Source organism: Oncorhynchus clarkii, unplaced genomic scaffold (assembly GCF_045791955.1).
Source record: "Oncorhynchus clarkii lewisi isolate Uvic-CL-2024 unplaced genomic scaffold, UVic_Ocla_1.0 unplaced_contig_926_pilon_pilon, whole genome shotgun sequence".
Taxonomy (NCBI): domain Eukaryota; kingdom Metazoa; phylum Chordata; class Actinopteri; order Salmoniformes; family Salmonidae; genus Oncorhynchus; species Oncorhynchus clarkii.
The window spans coordinates 47,857-71,422 of record NW_027260808.1 but is presented as its reverse complement, the minus strand read 5'-3'; the positions used below and the strand labels follow the sequence as shown (position 1 = coordinate 71,422).

General features: G+C 40.9%; 1 protein-coding gene across 2 annotated transcripts; it reads right to left on the bottom strand.

Moving 5' to 3' along the window:
- Positions 1-413: 413 nt before the first annotated feature.
- LOC139401781 (cyclin-L1-like) lies at positions 414-17,664 on the bottom strand. Of its 2 annotated transcripts, none has more exons than XM_071145750.1 (11): positions 17,337-17,664; positions 16,844-16,918; positions 16,367-16,479; positions 13,893-14,016; positions 13,529-13,593; positions 11,361-11,460; positions 9,306-9,410; positions 8,633-8,774; positions 7,881-7,992; positions 7,667-7,753; positions 414-1,438 (listed from the first exon to the last, which is right to left on the bottom strand). In XM_071145750.1, exons 1-11 carry the CDS (start codon positions 17,595-17,597, stop codon positions 991-993), a joined length of 1,632 nt encoding a protein of 543 aa, XP_071001851.1. In that variant the 5' UTR covers positions 17,598-17,664; the 3' UTR covers positions 414-990. The 2 variants fall into 2 exon arrangements, with proteins under 2 accessions (XP_071001851.1, XP_071001852.1); XM_071145751.1 differs by having other exon boundaries at positions 13,893-14,013.
- Positions 17,665-23,566: the final 5,902 nt, after the last annotated feature.

Below are 23,566 nucleotides of genomic sequence, written 5' to 3'. Positions count from 1 at the left end.
CAAGCCGTGTGTATCTTTTAAGGTCTTTGTATAATCTGTAATGTGTTGTAACCCGCAAGAATATGTTATCATTGTTGGTTTGTATGCTTCTTGTATGTTTACTGGTTTTTCTGAAAAAGAAAAAAAAAGATTTGTTGAAAAAAATGGGTGTATGTAGGTCTGTCACTGTTGAAGGGATAAGAGTGGTCATGAACAGGTGTTTAACATACCCCATTTTGGCTACTTTCACACCGGCAGCCCAATTCAGATTTTACCCACACTAATTGGTATTTCTCAGAGCTGATCCGATTGGTCAAATGACCATTAGTGGACAAAGACAAGACACATGCTGCCTGTGTGAACGCAGCCTATAACGGACTGCAGCTTTTCATGACCTGTAGCACGGCGTAACAAAATACAAGTCAAATCAATTGTTTTCTTTATTTATTTATTTTTTAATTGTGTAAAAATCAGACATGAACACATGCAGACTAAAAACCAGTGTAACAAATTCACCACGATCCTAAAAAAAAAGGTTCTGAAATCAAGAGTCTGCAATCCAGCTGTAAAAAAAAAGAAATATGGTCTATTTCTAGAGAAGCCCAGTAGGTCCTTTGCATCTGTACAGAACACTGTTTTAGCGAACGCACATTTGACCAACGGAATGAGCCAACACACAGAACCCGGAAGTCACCTTCAGTCCACTGAGCAAAAAAAAAAAAAAAAACTATTGACGTCTTTCCTGAATGATTATTTTATTGTTGAATACACATTTATTCCTTCTACCACTGAAGTGTCGCTTTTATAAATCAAAGCATTGTCAGTAAATCAGCAGTTCACCATCTTTACACTGTAAATACGTTCTCTCCAAGTCCATCATTTGACATTTAAACTAAAAATAAAAAATAAAATAAAAGAGGTTTGAATGGAAGGATTGGGGTGGGAAAGCAGAACAAAAATAAAATAGACAGAACAGCATTAAGGAGCGGAGGTTCCTCCACCCGACCCTGGTCAGCGGCGGTGGCGCCCGTGACCCGAGTGTCCGCCGCTGCTGCTATGGCGTTTGCCCTTGTGGGTGCGCTCCCGCTCGTACGACCTGGACCGATCCCTCCTGTCTCCACGGTGATGTCCTCCCCCAGGACCACCTCTCTCGTGCTTGTGCTTCTTGGCCGAGGAGAGGTCCGACGTGCTGCGGTCTGTGTCCCGCTCCCTCCCCCGTTCCCTCTCTCCCTTGCTGGCAGAGCGCGACCTGGACCTCTTCCTCTTGTGAGCCCCTCCTCCGCTGCTGCTATGACGACTCGATGGCTTGGGGTCGATGTTGCCATGGTGGCCGGGCTTTGACTTGAGATGTGGGAGGAGGGGGGAGGGCGGATGTCGTCGGGGTGAGGGGCTGCGGCTGTGAGAGCGACTGCGGGAACGAGAACTGTAGGTCCCAGAACGACTGCGTCGGCTGTTGTAACTGCAGAGACATTAAAGAAAACAGTTCAAACAGTGGGCTTCAGCAGTAACCTGGCCGCAAAGTAGAGCAGTAACCTGGCCGCAAAGTAGAGCAGTAACCTGGCCGCAAAGTAGAGCAGTAACCTGGCCGCAAAGTAGAGCAGTAACCTGGCCGCAAAGTAGAGCAGTAACCTGGCCGGTACTGTAGTAACAGTCTGTAAAGTACTATAGTAACAGTCTGTAAAGTACTATAGTAACAGTCTGTAAAGTACTATAGTAACAGTCCGTAAAGTACTATAGTAACAGTCTGTAAAGTACTGTAGTAACAGTCTGTAAAGTACTGTAGTAACAGTCTGTAGAGTACTATAGTAACAGTCTGTAAAGTACTATAGTAACAGTCTGCAAAGTACTGTAGTAACAGTCTGTAAAGTACTATAGTAACAGTCTGCAAAGTACTATAGTAACAGTCTGTAAAGTACTATAGTAACAGTCTGTAAAGTACTGTAGTAACAGTCTGTAAAGTACTATAGTAACAGTCTGTAAAGTACTATAGTAACAGTCTGTAAAGTACTGTAGTAACAGTCTGTAAAGTACTATAGTAACAGTCTGTAAAGTACTGTAGTAACAGTCTGCAAAGTACTATAGTAACAGTCTGCAAAGTACTATAGTAACAGTCTGCAAAGTACTGTAGTAACAGTCTGTAAAGTACTGTAATAACACTGTGTAAAGTACTGTAGTAACAGTCTGTAAAGTACTGTAGTAACACTGTGTAAAGTACTATAGTAACACTGTGTAAAGTACTATAGTAACAGTCTGTAAAGTACTGTAGTAACAGTCTGTAAAGTACTATAGTAACAGTCTGTAAAGTACTGTAGTAACAGTCTGTAAAGTACTGTAGTAACAGTCTGTAAAGTACTGTAGTAACAGTCTGTAAAGTACTATAAGAACAGTCTGTAAAGTACTGTAGTAACAGTCCGTAAAGTACCGTAGTAACAGTCTGTAAAGTACCGTAGTAACAGTCTGTAAAGTACTGTAGTAACAGTCTGTAAAGTACTGTGGTAACAGTCTGTAAAGTACTGTGGTAACAGTCTGTAAAGTACTGTGGTAACAGTCTGTAAAGTACTGTGGTAACAGTCTGTAAAGTACTGTAGTAACAGTCTGTAAAGTACTGTAGTAACAGTCTGTAAAGTACTGTAGTAACAGTCTGTAAAGTACTGTAGTAACAGTCTGTAAAGTACTGTAGTAACAGTCTGTAAAGTACTGTAGTAACAGTCTGTAAAGTACTGTAGTAACAGTCTGTAAAGTACTGTAGTAACAGTCTGTAAAGTACTATAGTAACAGTCTGTAAAGTACTGTAGTAACAGTCTGTAAAGTACTGTAGTAAGTCTGTAAAGTACTGTAGTAACAGTCTGCAAAGTACTATAGTAACAGTCTGTAAAGTACTGTAGTAACAGTCTGTAAAGTACTGTAGTAACAGTCTGTAAAGTACTGTAGTAACAGTCTGTAAAGTACTGTAGAAACAGTCTGTAAAGTACTATAAGAACAGTCTGTAAAGTACCGTAGTAACAGTCTGTAAAGTACCGTAGTAACAGTCTGTAAAGTACCGTAGTAACAGTCTGTAAAGTACCGTGGTAACAGTCTGTAAAGTACTGTGGTAACAGTCTGTAAAGTACTGTAGTAACAGTCTGTAAAGTACTATAGTAACAGTCTGTAAAGTACTATAGTAACAGTCTGTAAAGTACTATAGTAACAGTCTGTAAAGTACTGTAGTAACAGTCTGTAAAGTACTGTAGTAACAGTCTGTAAAGTACTGTAGTAACAGTCTGTAAAGTACTGTAGTAACAGTCTGTAAAGTACTGTAGTAACAGTCTGTAAAGTACTATAGTAACAGTCTGTAAAGTACTATAGTAACAGTATGTAAAGTACTATAGTAACAGTCTGTAAAGTACTGCAGTAACAGTCTGTAAAGTACTGCAGTAACAGTCTGTAAAGTACTGCTGTAACAGTCTGTAAAGTACTGCAGTAACAGTCTGTAAAGTACTGTAGTAACAGTCTGTAAAGTACTGTAGTAACAGTCTAAAGCACTGTAGTAACAGTCTGTAAAGTACTGTAGTAACAGTCTAAAGTACTATAGTAACAGTCTGCAAAGTACTATAGTAACAGTCTGTAAAGTACTATAGTAACAGTCTGTAAAGTACTGTAGTAACAGTCTGTAAAGTACTGTAGTAACAGTCTGTAAAGTACTGTAGTAACAGTCTGTAAAGTACTGTAGTAACAGTCTGTAAAGTACTGTAGTAACAGTCTGTAAAGTACTATAGTAACAGTCTGTAAAGTACTATAGTAACAGTATGTAAAGTACTATAGTAACAGTCTGTAAAGTACTGCAGTAACAGTCTGTAAAGTACTGCAGTAACAGTCTGTAAAGTACTGCAGTAACAGTCTGTAAAGTACTGCAGTAACAGTCTGTAAAGTACTGTAGTAACAGTCTGTAAAGTACTGTAGTAACAGTCTAAAGCACTGTAGTAACAGTCTGTAAAGTACTGTAGTAACAGTCTAAAGTACTATAGTAACAGTCTGCAAAGTACTATAGTAACAGTCTGTAAAGTACTATAAGAACAGTCTGTAAAGTACTGTAGTAACAGTCTGTAAAGTACTGTAGTAACAGTCTGCAAAGTACTATAGTAACAGTCTGTAAAGTACTATAAGAACAGTCTGTAAAGTACTGTAGTAACAGTCTGCAAAGTACTGTAGTAACAGTCTGTAAAGTACTATAGTAACAGTCTGTAAAGTACTGTAGTAACAGTCTGTAAAGTACTGTAGTAACAGTCTGTAAAGTACTATAAGAACAGTCTGTAAAGTACTGTAGTAACAGTCTGTAAAGTACTGTAGTAACAGTCTGTAAAGCACTGTAGTAACAGTCTGTAAAGCACTGTAGTAACAGTCTGTAAAGCACTGTAGTAACAGTCTGTAAAGCACTGTAGTAACAGTCTGTAAAGTACTGAAGTAACAGTCTGTAAAGTACTGTAGTAACAGTCTGTAAAGTACTGTAGTAACAGTCTGTAAAGTACTGTAGTAGCAGTCTGTAAAGTACTGTAGTAGCAGTCTGTAAAGTACTGTAGTAACAGTCTGTAAAGTACTGTAGTAACAGTCTGTAAAGTACTGTAGTAACAGTCTGTAAAGTACTGTAGTAACAGTCTAAAGTACTATAGTAACAGTCTGCAAAGTACTATAGTAACAGTCTGTAAAGTACTATAAGAACAGTCTGTAAAGTACTGTAGTAACACTGTGTAAAGTACTGTAGTAACAGTCTGTAAAGTACTGTAGTAACAGTCTGCAAAGTACTATAGTAACAGTCTGTAAAGTACTATAAGAACAATCTGTAAAGTACTGTAGTAACAGTCTGTAAAGTACTATAGTAACAGTCTGTAAAGTACTGTAGTAACAGTCTGTAAAGTACTGAAGTAACAGTCTGTAAAGTACTGTAGTAACAGTCTGTAAAGTACTGTAGTAACAGTCTGTAAAGTACTGTAGTAGCAGTCTGTAAAGTACTGTAGTAGCAGTCTGTAAAGTACTGTAGTAACAGTCTGTAAAGTACTGTAGTAACAGTCTGTAAAGTACTGTAGTAACAGTCTGTAAAGTACTGTAGTAACAGTCTAAAGTACTATAGTAACAGTCTGCAAAGTACTATAGTAACAGTCTGTAAAGTACTATAAGAACAGTCTGTAAAGTACTGTAGTAACACTGTGTAAAGTACTGTAGTAACAGTCTGTAAAGTACTGTAGTAACAGTCTGCAAAGTACTATAGTAACAGTCTGTAAAGTACTATAAGAACAATCTGTAAAGTACTGTAGTAACAGTCTGTAAAGTACTATAGTAACAGTCTGTAAAGTACTATAGTAACAGTCTGTAAAGTACTATAGTAACAGTCTGTAAAGTACTGTAGTAACAGTCTGTAAAGTACTGTAGTAACAGTCTGCAAAGTACTATAGTAACAGTCTGTAAAGTACTATAGTAACAGTCTGTAAAGTACTGTAGTAACAGTCTGTAAAGTACTATAAGAACAGTCTGTAAAGTACTGTAGTAACACTGTGTAAAGTACTGTAGTAACAGTCTGCAAAGTACTATAGTAACAGTCTGTAAAGTACTGTAGTAACAGTCTGTAAAGTACTATAAGAACAGTCTGTAAAGTACTGTAGTAACACTGTGTAAAGTACTGTAGTAACAGTCTGTAAAGTACTGTAGTAACAGTCTGCAAAGTACTGTAGTAACAGTCTGTAAAGTACTATAAGAACAATCTGTAAAGTACTGTAGTAACAGTCTGTAAAGTACTATAGTAACAGTCTGTAAAGTACTATAGTAACAGTCTGTAAAGTACTGTAGTAACAGTCTGTAAAGTACTGTAGTAACAGTCTGTAAAGTACTGTAGTAACAGTCTGTAAAGTACTATAAGAACAGTCTGTAAAGTACTGTAGTAACAGTCTGTAAAGTACTGTAGTAACAGTCTGTAAAGTACTGTAGTAACAGTCTGTAAAGTACTGTAGTAACAGTCTGTAAAGTACTGTAGTAACAGTCTAAAGTACTATAGTAACAGTCTGCAAAGTACTATAGTAACAGTCTGTAAAGTACTATAAGAACAGTCTGTAAAGTACTGTAGTAACACTGTGTAAAGTACTGTAGTAACAGTCTGTAAAGTACTGTAGTAACAGTCTGTAAAGTACTATAAGAACAATCTGTAAAGTACTGTAGTAACAGTCTGTAAAGTACTATAGTAACAGTCTGTAAAGTACTATAGTAACAGTCTGTAAAGTACTGTAGTAACAGTCTGTAAAGTACTGTAGTAACAGTCTGCAAAGTACTATAGTAACAGTCTGTAAAGTACTATAGTAACAGTCTGTAAAGTACTGTAGTAACAGTCTGTAAAGTACTATAAGAACAGTCTGTAAAGTACTGTAGTAACACTGTGTAAAGTACTGTAGTAACAGTCTGCAAAGTACTATAGTAACAGTCTGTAAAGTACTATAGTAACAGTCTGTAAAGTACTGTAGTAACAGTCTGTAAAGTACTATAAGAACAGTCTGTAAAGTACTGTAGTAACACTGTGTAAAGTACTGTAGTAACAGTCTGTAAAGTACTGTAGTAACAGTCTGCAAAGTACTATAGTAACAGTCTGTAAAGTACTATAAGAACAGTCTGTAAAGTACTGTAGTAACAGTCTGCAAAGTACTGTAGTAACAGTCTGTAAAGTACTATAGCAACAGTCTGTAAAGTACTGTAGTAACAGTCTGTAAAGTACTGTAGTAACAGTCTGTAAAGTACTATAAGAACAGTCTGTAAAGTACTGTAGTAACAGTCTGTAAAGTACTGTAGTAACAGTCTGTAAAGTACTGTAGTAACAGTCTGTAAAGCACTGTAGTAACAGTCTGTAAAGCACTGTAGTAACAGTCTGTAAAGCACTGTAGTAACAGTCTGTAAAGTACTGAAGTAACAGTCTGTAAAGTACTGTAGTAACAGTCTGTAAAGTACTGTAGTAACAGTCTGTAAAGTACTGTAGTAGCAGTCTGTAAAGTACTGTAGTAACAGTCTGTAAAGTACTGTAGTAACAGTCTGTAAAGTACTGTAGTAACAGTCTGTAAAGTACTGTAGTAACAGTCTAAAGTACTATAGTAACAGTCTGCAAAGTACTATAGTAACAGTCTGTAAAGTACTATAAGAACAGTCTGTAAAGTACTGTAGTAACACTGTGTAAAGTACTGTAGTAACAGTCTGTAAAGTACTGTAGTAACAGTCTGCAAAGTACTATAGTAACAGTCTGTAAAGTACTATAAGAACAATCTGTAAAGTACTGTAGTAACAGTCTGTAAAGTACTATAGTAACAGTCTGTAAAGTACTATAGTAACAGTCTGTAAAGTACTGTAGTAACAGTCTGTAAAGTACTGTAGTAACAGTCTGCAAAGTACTATAGTAACAGTCTGTAAAGTACTATAGTAACAGTCTGTAAAGTACTGTAGTAACAGTCTGTAAAGTACTGTAGTAACAGTCTGCAAAGTACTATAGTAACAGTCTGTAAAGTACTATAAGAACAGTCTGTAAAGTACTGTAGTAACAGTCTGTAAAGTACTGTAGTAACAGTCGGTAAAGTACTGTAGTAACAGTCTGTAAAGTACTGTAGTAACAGTCGGTAAAGTACCAGTTTACTACAGTAATTTACATCCAGTCTACACAGTAATTAATGAAGGAGTGAGGTCCTACTGTCTGCGCGGGGAGCGTGATCGCGAGCGAGTTCTGGAACGAGATCCACTCCCATTGTTCCTTCCAATCTTCACCTCCTTCCTCAACCTGAGAAGAGAGAGAGAGAGAGAGAGAGAGAGAAAAGATGCCATTTCCATTAGAGGTGTCCGCTTTGCATAAAACTTCAACAGGGGAAAAACAATAAGCCCGGTTAGGTTGAAGAGTATGTCTTTACCCGTTGTGTGGGCTCTTGGAGCCCTGGGCTCTGCTGTCTGGCTCTTTCTTTACAGGTTTGAGGGCCTGGAGGTTTGGAGATTGATCCTCCAGCTTCACTACATTGGGGGAACCTAAGGAACACAGACGCATAACATGTCATTACACCGGTTGGTCCCCGTTTAGAAATGTAAAGTTAGGTTCATTCTTGTATTTAAAAAAATAATACAATTTTTAAATTAAGCATTTTTAAAAAAGGGTCATTAGAAAGGTTGAACCACGGACCCAAAAACCACAATGTACTTCATCTCTGATGACCAGAATAGAGCAGGGCACTTGCCTAAATAAACAACTATGGTAAGGTAAACTCACAGGGTAAGGTAAACTCACAGGGTAAGGTAAACTCACAGGGTAAGGTAAACTCACAGGGTAAGGTAAACTCACAGGGTAAGGTAAACTCACAGGGTAAGGTAAACTCACAGGGTTTAAATGAACAACCATGGTAAGGTAAACTCACAGGGTTTAAATGAACAACCATGGTAAGGTAAACTCACAGGGTTTAAATGAACAACCATGGTAAGGTAAACTCACAGGGTTTAAATGAACAACCATGGTAAGGTAAACTCACAGGGTTTAAATGAACAACCATGGTAAGGTAAACTCACAGGGTTTAAATGAACAACCATGGTAAGGTAAACTCAGGGTTTATATGAACAAGTATGGTAAGGTAACCTCACAGGGTTTAAATGAACAACCATGGTAAGGTAAACTCACAGGGTTTGGATCCAGGAGAGAAGCCCCCCAGGTTGGAGAGAGCTGGGGTCCCATCGGGGTTCAACCCTTTAGCCTTCAGCTTGGCCTCCTGCAGAGACATCTTCCTCCTCTCCACTTCCTTCTCCAGGTGGTCATAGTCCGGCTGGCCCAGAGAGAGAGACAGTGTAAGGAGGGTTGAGAGGTTAAGGTGAGGTCTCATCATACAGCAGGAGAGACAGTGTAAGGAGGGTTGAGAGGTTAAGGTGTATTGTATCATACAGCAAGAGAGACAGTGTAAGGAGGGTTGAGAGGTTAAGGTGAGGTCTCATCACACAGCAGGAGAGACAGTGTAAGGAGGGTTGAGAGGTTAAGGTGAGGTCTCATCACACAGCAGGAGGATGCATAGAGGAACCAGGCCATGGTTCCAGGGTTGCTAGAAGGTTAGGGGGTGATACTGTACAGACATTTTTATTTATTTGATTATTATTATTTATTTTTACCTTTATTTTACTAGGCATGTCAGTTAAGAACAAATTAGTATTTTCAATGACGGCCAAGGTTAACTGGTTAACTGCCTGTTCAGGGGCAGAACAACAGATTTGTACCTTGTCAGCTCGGGGATTCGAACTTGCAACCTTCCGGTTACTAGTCCAACGCTCTAACCACTAGGCTACCCTGCCGCCCCAGTATGTACCTTCTTCCTGGTGTACAGTTTGAGGGTGGTGATACAGATATCCTTGATCTCTTCCTCCGTGGCTCCAAACAGCAGATACCAGTGAGGTCTGGATGGGAGAGGCATCTACAGACACACAGAAACACACAGCACCTTAGTTAACGTCTTTGGGATAGGGGGCAGCATTTTCACTTTTGGATGAATAAGGTGCCCAGAGTGAACTGCCTCCTACTCAGTCCCAGATGCTAATATTTGCATATTATTATTAGTATTGGATATAAAACACTCTGAAGTTCCTAAAACTGTTTGAATGAGGTCTGTGAGTATAACATAACTCATATGGCAGGCAAATCCCGGAGAAAAAATCCAAACAGGAAGTGGGAAATCTGAGGTTTGTAGTTTTTGAACTCAGCCCCTATCGAATACACAGTGGGATATGGGTTATTATGCACTTCCTAAGGCTTCCACTAGATGTCAACAGTCTTTAGAATGTTGTTTCAGGCTTCTACTGTGAAGGGGGGCCGGATGAGAGGGGATTGAGTCAGAGGTCTGGCAGCAGCCTCGTTCTCAGTCACGCGCATTTCACATTGCTTTTCTAGACAATGGAATTCTCCGGTTGGAACATTAATGATAAAAACATCCTAAAGATTGATTCTACACTTCGTTTGACAAGTTTCTACGACCTGTAATAGAACTTTTTTGAACTTTTCGTCCGACTGGACCTGAACGCGCGTTTGGATTTGTTTACCTAATGCCCTAACAAAATAAGCTATTTGGACATAAATGGACATTATTGAACAAATCAAACATTTATTGTGGAACTGGGATTCCTGGGAGTGCATTCTGATGAAGATCAAAGGTAATTTAATATTTATAATGCTATTTATGACTATTGTTGACTGCGCAACATGGTGGATACTTATTTTGGCTGGTTTGGGCTCTGAGCGCCTTACTCACAATATGCTTTTTCCGTAAAGTAAAAAAAAAATAAAAAATTCTGACAGAGGTTGCATTAATAATCAATCAAATTGTAGACAGGGCAATCTGTATCCAATACAGGAAAGAAAACAAACCAGTGCTGCTTTTCACGTCTTGCGCAACTCACAAAAAGTGTCCTCAGTTCCTAGTTGGCCTACTTCTTCATTGCACAAAGGAATAACCTCAACCAAATTCCAAAGACTGGTGACATCCAGTGGAAGCGGTAGGAACTGAAAACAAGTTGCTAAGAAATATCCCTTGGCAAAGACAATTCAGGGAACAGAGAGAAAAAAAAAAATCTGAACAGTTAGTCCTCTGGGTTTTGCCTGCTACATAAGTTCTGTTATACTCACAGACATGATTCAGTTGAACAGTTTTAGAAACTTCGGTGTTTTCTATCCAAATCTATGAATAATATGCATATCTTTTTTTCTTGGCATGAGTAGCAGGAAGTTGAAATTGGGCACGCTATTTATCCAAAAGTGAAAATTCTGCCCCCTAGCCACAAGAGGATTTATTAAGGAGAAGTTTATCTATATTTTCATCAACATTTTTAATTAGTATTTCTGTGAATTGATGTGGCTCTCTGCAAAACCACTGCATGTTTTAGAACTACTGAACATAACAGGCCATAACATAACATAACAGGCCAATGTAGATTAGATTTTTTGACATAAATATGAACTTTACCAAACAAAACATACATGTATTGTGTAACATGAAGTCCTATAAGTGTCATCTGACGAAGATCATCAAAGGTTATTCATTTTATCTCTATTTGTGCTTTTTGTGACTCCTCACTTTGGCTGGCTGGAAAAATGGCTGTGTTTCTGTGACCTAACATAATCGTTTTTTATTTATTTTTTAAATCAGACACTGTGGCTGGATTAACGAGAATGTTATCTTTAAAATGGTGCCCAATACTTGTATGTTTGAGAAATTTGATTTATGAGATTTGTTGATTTGTATTTGGCGCCCTGCAATTTCATTGGCTGTTGGCAAGGGGTTCCGCTAGTGGAAGACTAGAGATTGGAAGAGGTGGGAGAAAGACAGAGAAGGTGAGATGAAAAGGAGAAGCCAAATCCAATCCAGCAGTACCTGGAGAGCTCTGGCAGCCAGGTAGATGCAGGCACATGCGATGGTTTCAGCTTGGAATCTCACAAACACGTTGGTCCTAAGGCTGTCATTCATGTAGTTCCTACAAGGACACAAGCAACATACAGATACATAGCACCATCTCCTCCCATAGCCTTGTGTCCCACCCCCAACAGACCAGATCACAGAAACACTGGTCTGGGCAGTCACCAGCTGGTCCTCAACAGCTAAAGGATGTGCAGGCTTGTTCCACGTTGACCGTGTTACTTCAACCATGTGTTAGTGCAGGAGTGAAACAAAAGCCTGCACAGTGCAGCTCTACAGAACCAGAGTTGGTGACCACTCAAATAATGACAGTTATACATCTGAAATAGTAATAAACACAAACAGTATGGAGACTCTAGTTTAGCTTTGTCTCTCTCTCTCATCCATGTTGGTGTTGGGCTGGACATGCAGCGTCACAGATGAAAGCTTGTACACAGGACAGGACGATTATCCAAGAGCCCACTGGTCTATACCGTCTAAAGACAATACAGCACCCGAAACAAAAAGTACACAAGTCCTATTCAGAGGTGGACATGCGTCCTACCATTCTCAGAGGACATGCCTGTCTAAAAGTATGCATGCAAACAGCAAGGGAATGCAGAGCAGACCGAGGTGACCAGAGACACACAGCAGCCCTTTTACAATATGCAGCCATCGGCCAGATAGGTAATGACTTATCCCTTGGCAGAGAGGAGATGGGACCGCAGATCAAGGATCCGATTGGACAGGTCAGACATGATGCACTCGGCAGTTAAAGAGTCGCTAGGTAACCCTGAACTCCACATCAAAAGGCCAACACAAAGATGCCATGTGTAGAACAGTGACGCGACGGTTGATGGAAGCTATCAGGGTTCAAGGTGTTTTAAAGTGGGATTCTAATTGTAGCTAGTTGTCTTGAGTTTCAGTGACCCTGATAAGCTATAGCTCAGGCATGACAACATCTGACAGACAACAGACATTTCAGACTGATGGTTTTGTCGCCTAGCAAGCAGTCAGACAGAAACAGGAAAATGAGGGGGTGACGGAACAGAAGACTGTTGGTGCAATCCTTTCCCACCCTATACAGATCCCACCCCAACGTGTACCCGTCAGGATTCAATGGAAGCTGGGTCTGATATGCAAAACCCAGCTTTACTGATGGAACAAACAAAAAAACTAGCTCTAAAGACATTGAAATCTAAACTTGTCCTCGCTGAATTCCCCATTCTGAGCCAGTCCTGGAGCGTGACCCTTGTGTGTGTGTGTGGGGGGTTGTCATATGATTTCAGATCGGACAACATTCAGACAGCCTCAAAATGAAAAGCAGCACACACAAGGATCCCCCAGAACAGACTCCCCTAGACTGGACGAGGGTTGGAACCTTGGACTATAGATAGCGACTACTGCTAAAACAAAATGGCCGGTGGAAATGAATGGGTGACGAGACAGGTCCTTGGTGTCAAAGCCTGAGCAGGATCATCCTGAAAGACATGTCTGGAGATCACGTCAGTTTGTGGAAAAAAAACCAAACAGACAGTTCAACAGCACACTTTAACTACTGCATCAAAAAGGCATACCCAGAAAACGATCCAGTCAACAACAACAAAAAACTATGCTTACTTCGAATCTAAAGCAAGCAACTAGAAGAAAAATGCTATTGTTGTTAGAGCTATCTATTTGGTTAAAAAAAAACAACAGAAAAAACAGTTTAACCTTGGAAGCACAATCCCAAAAAACAAATCCTTCTGGACACCCCCAAGAGAAAACAAGACCATGTTGGCAGTTGGGAAAGGCCCGCCCCCTTCAGTGGATCTCGGGCAGAGAGCTCTCACTGGATTGGCTGTCTCCGAGAAGGGCAGCCAGCCAATGGGGGGAGCTTCCTGGGGTCATGTGGTTGGAGGAGCAGAGTTCAGAGGTTCTTTATGAGACTTACCAGCATGGACTACCCTTTAATCAAAGAGTAGAGAGAAAGGACAAAGTTAAACTGAGTTCCTTGGGCACCTGAATCAGACTATAAATAGCCAGGTAAAGGACAAGACGATAACAAACAGGTCTCAATAATGAATCCATCAGAGAAGAGAGGTTACAGAGGGGTGGAATCAGACGTAGGGCACCGGGTTAGTTCAGGGTACAGGCCATGTACTTACCAGGCGGTCTGGACCAGAGTCTGGTTCTTCTCACATTCCAGGACTTGCAGATACATGACAATGATCTGGAAGAAGACCAATTGACATTACGCAATAACCAACGCGGTTTCACAACCCCTAGACCGAAGACTGCAAACCACCAGCCTTGTACTGAGAATTCGCCAATGTTCTGGAACAACACAACTACAGTGGTGTCCTGTGAGTCACAGAAACCATCACAGCCTTAACTGAACAGCAGTGCTAGTGGAGTGTGATAGGTTGGGCCTAAAGCTAATGCTGAGAGATAAATGTGGCTGTAACTGTCGAGTCAGAATAACACCGGTTGCAATGCGTGAGAGTTGTGAGAGGTGTAACTGGGTCTCACCTTGTGCGGATGCTTGACGTGTACGCAGAAGCCCAGCTCCTTCAGGATTCTCCGTTCAGCTTTGATCACTTGGTTTTTGGTATTAATGTAGTTCTGATCAAGAATCAATGAACTTGCACTCCTGCTTTATAAAAAAGAATGAAAATAACCAAAAATGTTTCCCCCCCCCAATCAAAAACAGACTAAAAGACTTCTGCTTTGTTTGACTGGTTCTCTTTTCCCCTTGGACCAACTTAAAGCAACAGGCCCAAATTGAGTGTTTTTTTTTTTTAGGGGTTTAGTTGGCTCCTGTGATTTCAGTGGAAGCTTTTGAGTCACACGGTGCAATGTCTGCCCGAAGTCACCACACATCACAGCTTTGACAGAAATATCAACAAACCCTAAACATGACCAAACCTGGGCGGAACTAGACTAGCCAATCAGTTCCTCACCTCGTATTGTTGGATTAGGAATAGAAACGGGACGCAAAAAAATATATTCTCAACTTTAGGGTGACGACAAATACGGTGTAAAAGAAAATAATCAATTGACTGACTTCAGTCATACAGTCACCCAATAAGGAAGCATTTACAAGCCAAACATACACTTCACCACATTATGGAAAGAAAATCCTTAAGGTATGGGCCTACACTACGATTACCTACAAAACATGCACTTAAAAAAACCGAATTGTAATAAAATGGATCCACGAGACTAGAAATGTGAGTGGTGGCCAAAACCCTTTCCATTTACAGAACAAAACCTCAGGTTTTTAAAAGACGACAAACATACTCAACTTTGGACACCACTGTCTAGACTCATACATGTACTGGGTGCAAAAAAATATATATGTTGATGTACACTTTATTTAACTAGGAGAGTCACATTGAGATAGACGTGGTTTTCATCTGAACCCCAACGGCATTAACTTCTAAGAAGCGCGGAAAGGACCCTAGAATCTCTCTTAACCCAGATAAAAACCTGGAACTAATGCAGCACAGATCTCATCCCATTCAGTCCTGGTAGCTCCCAGTTAACACACAGAACATTAAGGACGCCACAGCAGAAGTTATGTAAGTGTCCTAGCATTCCTATCTGGTACTCTTGACATGATAATGGCAACAACGTGACTCTTTAGCTATCTGGTACTCTGATATGACATGGTAATAACATGACTTTGTAGATAATACCTCTGGGCGCCAGATCTCAGTCAGAACTAAATACATTTTCTAACTGAACATTTACTAGATCGCAAACATGACCCGTTACAATTAAAACGTGTATTTCATGGCACAAAAACAAGTTTGGATTTACTAATTTCCTGACTTCAGTGGAGTATAGACAGGATGACAAAAACATGTGACATGGAAAATGTGTACAGCTTCAGTTTGTGTTTCTAAGTTACTACACAAGCTGAAATCAGTCAGGTGGAATAGCTACATCTACTTCAGACTGACTTAAATTTAGCATACCATGGTCAATTTCAAGAGAAAACTATTTCATCCAAATAAAATCTAAAAAATACATTAAAAAAACAAGCACCTGAAGAACTCAGCTTATGTCCAGTCACAGGTGGCGATGTAGAGTAAAACAAACAACTCCACCAACCCAGCTCTTAAACATATTCTCTCCCCTCAATATTACATCTAGATAGTGAACATATGCATATCAACAATTCAGCAAATATTCTAAGAGGAAAGAAAAGGGTGATATTTCTGTGAAAGCCACGAATGCCATTTGGTGAATGAGGGAGGTGGCTCTGTAGTACATACTGTATGTAGTGTTTGAGCTACATTACCACAGGATCCGCAAACACCCAAAGCTTAGACTGAGTCAAAGGAGTCCCCAAGGCTCCCAGCCTAGGACCTGCGGCCAACCTGTCCTCCCCGATCCCAGTGCACCGCAGTGACTCACACCACGGGCGTCTCCCAGGGGAGGGGGGGTGACACCTCGCTCATGGTTGTCATGCCGACTGCTTCATCTCTACGTACCATTCCACATCACCCAGGCTTTGGTAAATGTAGCTGGTCGCTGTTAGTTGGTTGCAAGGGAAAAGAGAACCCAAGTTAATACCACAGCCTCAGAATTGGAACTGAACAGATTATTCTGGTCAAAGAAAGACACTCGTCTAGCACAGTGTTGTCTTCTGGTGCCAAATTGGTTTTGTCTTGGCAAAGCAACACTTTAGGTTAGACGTGTTAATGCATCACCTTTCACTGAACTACTTGTCTATGTAGGTAGCTGTGAATATATTGCTGTAACTACCATTGATCAGAGATGAGGAAACTGAAACGTTTTAGAGTATGGTTTAGAGTACATGGATCAACAGAAGGTCACTGTCACATGAATACATCAGATCAACATCATGCAAGATACTGAAAACATAGTTACTAATTAATGTAATGCCAGATGAATACATTTGCCCTCTCACCAATGGTTGCCGTACATTTAACAGAAATGAAGGAATGAAGGATAGTTTCTATATGGATGCTTACCTTTTGCCTCTATGACTCTGTTTTAAATGGTGAAAAACATTGATGACGTCTCTGAATCGTCTTGGTGCTTCCTCGATCTTGGACGCCAAGTTGACACAGGCCATAGCAACAATCTGGGGGACACGAATAGAATAACAGAACGTTAGCGTATGACGCTAGATGTGGTTAGCTATCAAAACATTAACATTACTCTGGGGCCTTGCAATGATAAACACTTTATATAAAAAGTGGTAAGCTATATCAAATCAAATGTTAGATAGCTACAATCAGTTAGGAATGGTTTCAACCTTAAAAACGGGCCTATGTGGGTTATGTGACAAACCAACTACTCTAACTTACAGTAAATGACAATATGGCCGCCAATGTAAACGTTCCCTCTCCGCACACCACCAGTGAGTCAAAGATCGCTCCGTCTGTGAGTGTCGTAGCTAAACTAACTGTTGTGTTGCTAAACAGCTGAAAGAGACACTGACTTACCTCAAAACTGTGTTTGACAAACGATTTAGAGTAGAAAAAACGATGAAAAAGAACTTGACCCGTAGCCATTGCCACCTGTAATGTAAAGAACAAAATTACATTAGACGGAAGTATCGTTTATCGTGGAATTGAAAGCAGACATCCGCCATTTTGTCCTGGTCATCCCACAGCCCCGGATGTAATCGCTCTACACGTATAAATTAAACTACTTCATTATATAAGTAACATTAGTAAAACACAGATAATTGCGCTAAATAACACATCGGATTCAATAAATTGACCCGTCACTGACCAAGTTAGCCTACTAGATTACACTATTCAATAAATTAGCTAGCTGTGAGTTAGGCCTTGGCTTGGGTATTTCCCTTCCGTGGCCTCATTTTGACGGGTTATATCAACAAAGAGGTGAGTTCTAAAACAATGGCAACTATAGTAACCTAGTTATGTTTTTCAGATGTTGACGGTAATGGATTGACATTTTTTGAGTGTTTACCTGTGGCAATCGTAGAAGAATACCAGCCGATTGAATTAGCTCACAACCTAGGATACGGAGGTCGGTCTCCGTGTGCAGGTCGAGGCCATCGAGCATAGACGGGGTTGGCTGAAGCCTTTCCTCCGGTATGAGAGAGTTGCTGATAGTGAGGTAAACTTCAGAGTAAACTCTGTCGCCTATAAGGATCCCATCGTTGTTCGTGGACGTGTTGGGAACGGCGGAGATTGGAACAGCGGCCATGTTCGCCACAAATGATAGCATTGAACGACACAACAACGCAGAGAACCTGGACAGCTTCACCGACCGAGAAAGGAGAGATGATCAAATCGATGACGTCAGCGCGCTGTTGAACTACGTACACAATACGTACACGGAACTTTGTGACAGGAATGAAATAGTTCCAATGAATCATACATTTGGCTGAAGTGCCTTACGGCATTTTTGTTACAATAGGCTATATAATATTAGTCATATCATTTTGCATACAATTTGGTCTGTAGTCTCATGGGAATGGATGATGGAAAGGAGCAAGCAAGTCACTTTTGGTAACTGTCTGGAATTGTCAATGACGATAATTCTGGGAACTCTTTTTTTTAAATGCAGCGTTTGAACATATCCATCCGCCCGTTTTACTGCGACAATGTATACTGAACAAAAATATAAAGGCAAGAGTGAGTGATCTCGTCAGGGTATGGATAATTGCCATGGATAAAAATGCAATTGTGTTCGTTGTCCGAAGCATATGCCTGCCTTATCCATGGCCCCACTACCATTATGGGGCACTATTTTCATCAGTAAACCGCTTACCCACACGACGCCATAAACGTGGTCTTTGGTTGTGAGGCCAGTTGGATGTACTGCCAAATTCTCTAAAATGACGTTGGAGGCAGCTTGTGGTATAGAAATAAACATGACATTCTCTGGTGGACATTCCTGCAATCAGCATGCCAATTGCACACTCCCTCAACATTTGAGACATCTATGGCATTGTGTTGTGTGACAAAACTGCACATTTTAGAGTGGCCTTTTATTGTCCCCAGCACAACAAGGTGGACCTGTTTAATGATCATGCCCTTGAATCAGCTTCTTGATATGCTACACCAGTCAGGTGGATGGGTTATTTTGGAGAAATGCTCATTAACAGGGATGTTAACAAATTTGTGCAGAAAAGTTAGAAGATAAAAAAAAAAAAATTGTGCATATGGAACATTTCTGGGATCTTTTATTTCCGCTCATGAAACACTTCCTAGTGAATACACACGGCAGTAGAACATTTGAGGTGCAGGTACTCAGTTCCACGTCATTTCATCAAGCTATGACACCCACTATCTCAGATTGTTCTGACATGGTTTCTATAGTTAGTAACAGATACAATTAGCATTTCTGAAACATTATTTTGTTGAAATATAGTTTGATCTCTGACAAATTAAGATAATTGATTGCACCCAAATTGGCCATTTTAATGTATAGGATTCAGATAATATTCAATAAATATAGTACATAACATCCACTTTGTACCAAACTTCTTCCTACAAATGAGTAAGACATAAGGAATTCCCCCCCAAATGGGCAAAAGTCACCTGTGGACCCCCCCCCCCACCCTATGCCAATCCAACCCCAACAACCACTATCACTATTCCCTGTGAAGCTGGTGATGCCGCTGCCGCCCCCCCCTTCATTCAAAAGATTGTCCTCATTAAACAGCTACGTGGAGATAGAATGTTCCTCCATGCACATCCATTTGGCTGTCAGGGGTTGGCAGGTCCCTCACAGCATACATCAGAATACACACAGTGTGTTCTCTCCTCTCAGCCAGAAGCACAGATGTTGTTTGACCATAGCAGAACAGACCTGTCTGGGCATGGTTCAGAGTAGATCAGCTCGTATCAGTTTTTTAAGAGCTCCTGCAGGTGTCCTCCTTACTTTTCTATCATTTCCTGGATCTAATGTCTCGTAAAATCACAGAGGGACAGAAAAAATATATATAGATTCATTGGAGAAAATACATCATCGTATGCATAGCCCTTGAGGTGTAGACGGCTACAATTTACGGATGCATTGACTGTTTACTGTTACCAGTTGGTTGACTTTTCAAATAAAATGTATTGGTCACTTACACATATATAGCAGCTGTTACCAGTTGGTTGAATTTTTGTTAATTTTATTTATTTATTCATGAGCGTTTTGTATAATCAGTTGAGAGCTGCAAGTAAGTTATCTCATATAGCAATAGAGGCCCTATATAATGACTGTATATTAGAAGTCAACAGGTAGCACAGTGGTTGGTTTGCCATTACATGATGAAAGTCAATCTGACAACGTGATAGAAGGAAAGACAGACATATTGCTCTTTTAGCCAAAGGCTTCTACGTTGAAAGTTGAACACAGAATTCTCCAACTGTCTTGACACATCAGCAAAATTGTGTCGGGGCCCCAAAGTCAATGCTCAGGCAACAATTAGCAGAAGCGATACTGTATCACTCTGAAGCTAATGGTGACGCAGGATATGGATTGTACAAACAGCAGAGGGCGACAGAGTACAGACGATGGAAAGGTTTCTCAGTGAACGTGAAGACAGCGGTGTGCTCCTGCACACACACACACACACACACACACTGGTTGTTTGTGTGTAGTGGTGACCTTGGATGGTAGCCCTGAGCTGGCCTGATGTGTGTGTGTTGATCAGTGATTGTTAGATGTGTGTCTGTGTGTGTGTTTTTGTGTGTCTGGGAGTGATGTTCTGGCCTGATATTGTTTAATGGGTGCGTGTGTGGTTACTAAGGTTACACACTGCTGTATGAGTGTGTGACATTGCGTGTCACAGTATATTCGGAAAGTATTCAGACCCCTTGACTTTTTCCACATTTTGTTATGTTACATCCTTATTCTAAAATTGATCAAAAACAGATGTTTCCTCTCCCATAGCGACAAAGTGAAAACAGGTTTTTCAATCTTTTTTTTGCAAATGTATTAAAAATGTTAAAAACAGAAATACCTTATTTACGTAAGTATTCAGACCCTTTGCTATGAGACTCAAAAATTGAGCTCAGGTGCGTCCTGTTTCCATTGATTATGCTTGAGATCTTTCTACAACTTGATTGGAGTCCACCTGTGGTCAATTCAATTGATTGGACATGATTTGGAAAGGCACACACCCGTCTATATAATGTCCCACAGTTGATAGTGCATGTCAGAGTAAAAACCAAGCCATGAGGTCCAAGGAATTGTCCGTAGAGCTCAGAGACAGGATTGTGTCGAGGCACAGATCTGGGGAAGGGTACCAAAACATTTCTGACGCATTGAAGGTCTCCAAGAACACAGTGGCCTCCATCATTCTTAAATGGAAGAAGTTTGGAACCACAAAGACTCTTCCTAGAGCTGGCCGCCCAGCCAAACTGAGCAATCGAGGGAGAAGGGCCTTGGTCAGGGAGGTGACCAAGAACCCGATGGTCACTCCGACAGAGCTCTATTGTTCCTCTGTGGAAATGGGAGAACCTTCCAGAAGGACAACCATCTCTGCACCAACAGGCCTTTATAGTAGAGTGGCCCGATGGAAGCCACTCCTCAGTAAAAGGCACATGACGGCCGTTTTGGAGTTCCCAAAAGGCACCTAAAGACTCTCAGACCATGAGAAACAAGATTCCCTGGTCTGATAAAACCAAGATTGAACTCTTTGGCCTGAATGCCAAGTGTCACGTCTGGAGGAAACCTGGCACCATCCCTACGGTGAAGCATAGTGGTGGCAGCATCATGCTGTGGGGATGTTTTTCATGGACAGGGACTGGAAGACTAGTCCGGATCAAGGGAAAGATGAGCGGAGCAAAGTACAGCGAGATCCTTGATGAAAACCTTCTCTAGAGCACGCAGTACCTCAGACTGTGGGCGAAGGTTCAACTTCCAACAGGACAATGACCCGAAGCACACAGCCAAGACAACGTGGCTTTGGGACAAGTCTCTGATTGTCCTTGAGTGGCCCAGCCAGAGCCCCGACTTGAACCCGATTGAACATCTCTGGAGAGACCTGAAAATAGCTGTGCAGCGATGCTCCCCATCCAACCTGACAGAGCTTGAGGGGATCTGCAGAGAATAATGGGAGAATCTCCCCAAATACAAGTGTGCCAAGCTTGTAGTATCATACCCAAGAAGACTCGAGGCTGTAATCGCAGCCAAAGGTGCTTCAACAAAGTACTGAGTAAAGGGTCTGAATACTTATTTAAATGTTACATATTTTGTATTAATACATTTGCAAAAATTAAAAAAAAAACTGTTTTTGATTTGTCAATATGGAGTATTGTGAGTAGAGCAGCAGTTAGGGCTTCCTGATGATGAACAAGGGGTTAGTCTCACACACACACACACACACACACACACTAACACACACACACACACACACTAACACACACACACACACACACACACACACTACACACACACACACACACACACACACACACACACACACACACACACACACACACACACACACACACACACACACACACACACTAACACACACATTAACACACACACACACACATTAACACACACACACACATTACTCCCTCACGTATGTTTTGGAGGAACCACCACTCAACACACTTAAATTCGCTGTTGACACATCGGCATGCCTCTTCTGCAATGATAATTACATATGAAAACACACACACAGACACACACTGGTCATTACTTATAGTGAGGGATACCTGGAGAAAATCAGACCTCTCTGAAATGAAAATGGATGGCCCTCCGTTCACAAAAATATATATTTTCCCCGACCCTCCCACAACGCTTTAAAAACTAGTGTCTAGTTGGAGAAACAGACGCCTCACAAGTCAACTGGCAACTTCATTAAATAGTACCCGCAGAACACAAGTCTCAATGTCAACAGTGAAGAGGCGATTCCGGGTTGCTGGCCTTTAAGGCAGAGTTGCAAAGAAAATGCCATATCTCAGACAAGCCAATAAAAATAAAAGATTAAGATGGGCAAAGGAACACAGACACTGGACAGAGGAACTCTGCCTAGAAGGTCAGCATCCCGGAGTCGCCTCTTCACTGTTGACGTTGAGACTGGTGTTTTGGGAACTGTGAGGTGTCTGTTTCTCAAACTAAACACTCTAATGTACTTGTTCTCTTGCTCAGTTGTGCACCGGGGCCTCCCACTGCTCTTTCTATTCTGGTTAGTGGCAGTTTGCGCTGTTCTGTGAAGGGAGTAGTACACATCATAGTACACAGCATTGTATGAGATCTTCAGTTTCTTGTCAATTTCTCGCATGGACTAGCCTTCATTTCTCAGAACAATAATAGACTGACGAGTTTCAGATGAAAGGTCTTTGTTTCTGCCCATTTTGAGCCTGTAATCAAGCCCACAAATGCTGATGCTCCAGATACTCAATTAGTCTAAAGGCGGCCAGTTTTATTGCTTCTTTAATCAGCACAGTTTCCAGCTGTGCTAACATAATTGCAAAAGGGTTTTCTAATGATCAATTAGAGTATTTGCTGAGTATTTGCAGGGTTCTTGATTATAGAACAGATTGAGGCTGGTGGAAATCTGCTCTGCTTCCAGCACACCTGTCTCCACTCACACAATCACATACACAGAGACTACAGGTGGAGTGGCGGCAGGTTAGGGAGGTCCAGGGTGAGAAGTAGAGGGCGTAGCAGGAGCAGATGTAACAGTATCCCCCCCCCCCGATGCTATCTGGCACCCAACCGGGCTCATCTGTGTGTAGGGTATGGATATCACGTAAGAGTGAGGGGTCCAGAATGTGACAGCAGGGCACCCAGCAGTACGCCTCAGGCCCGTATCCCTCCCAGTCCACCAGGTACTGACAGCTTCGACCCCGACGGCGCATGTTCTGAAGCTGCTGGATGGTGTATGCAGGATGGTCATCGATGATCCGAGAGGCGGATTCCAATGAAACATTCCAATGTTTTACTTGCTATATTCTATTTACTTCGCCACCATGTCCTTTTTTTCCCTTTACCTCCCTTATCTCACCTCACGTTGTATATAGACTTATTTTTCTACTGTATTATTGACTGTATGTTTGTTTTACTCCATGTGTAACTCTGTGTTGTTGTATGTGTCAAACTGCTTTGCTTTATCTTTGGTCAGGTCGCAATTGTAAATGAGAACTTGTTCTCAACTTGCCTACCTGATTAAAAAAAAGTTAAATAAATAAATATAATAAAATAAATAGTGAACCCAGGGTAGCTGAGCACTCCAGGGG

Bases quoted from the DNA above. Each gene is read 5' to 3' on its own strand.
- LOC139401781 (XM_071145750.1), bottom strand. From the start codon at position 17,597: ATGCTATCATTTGTGGCGAACATGGCCGCTGTTCCAATCTCCGCCGTT. The intron at 16,480-16,843 runs GTAAGTCAGTGT...CGTGTCCCCCAG, and splicing joins TTGTCAAACACAGTTTTGAG to ATTGTTGCTATGGCCTGTGT. The intron at 7,993-8,632 runs GTGAGTTTACCT...TGTGTTCCTTAG, and splicing joins CTCTCCTGGATCCAAACCCT to GTTCCCCCAATGTAGTGAAG.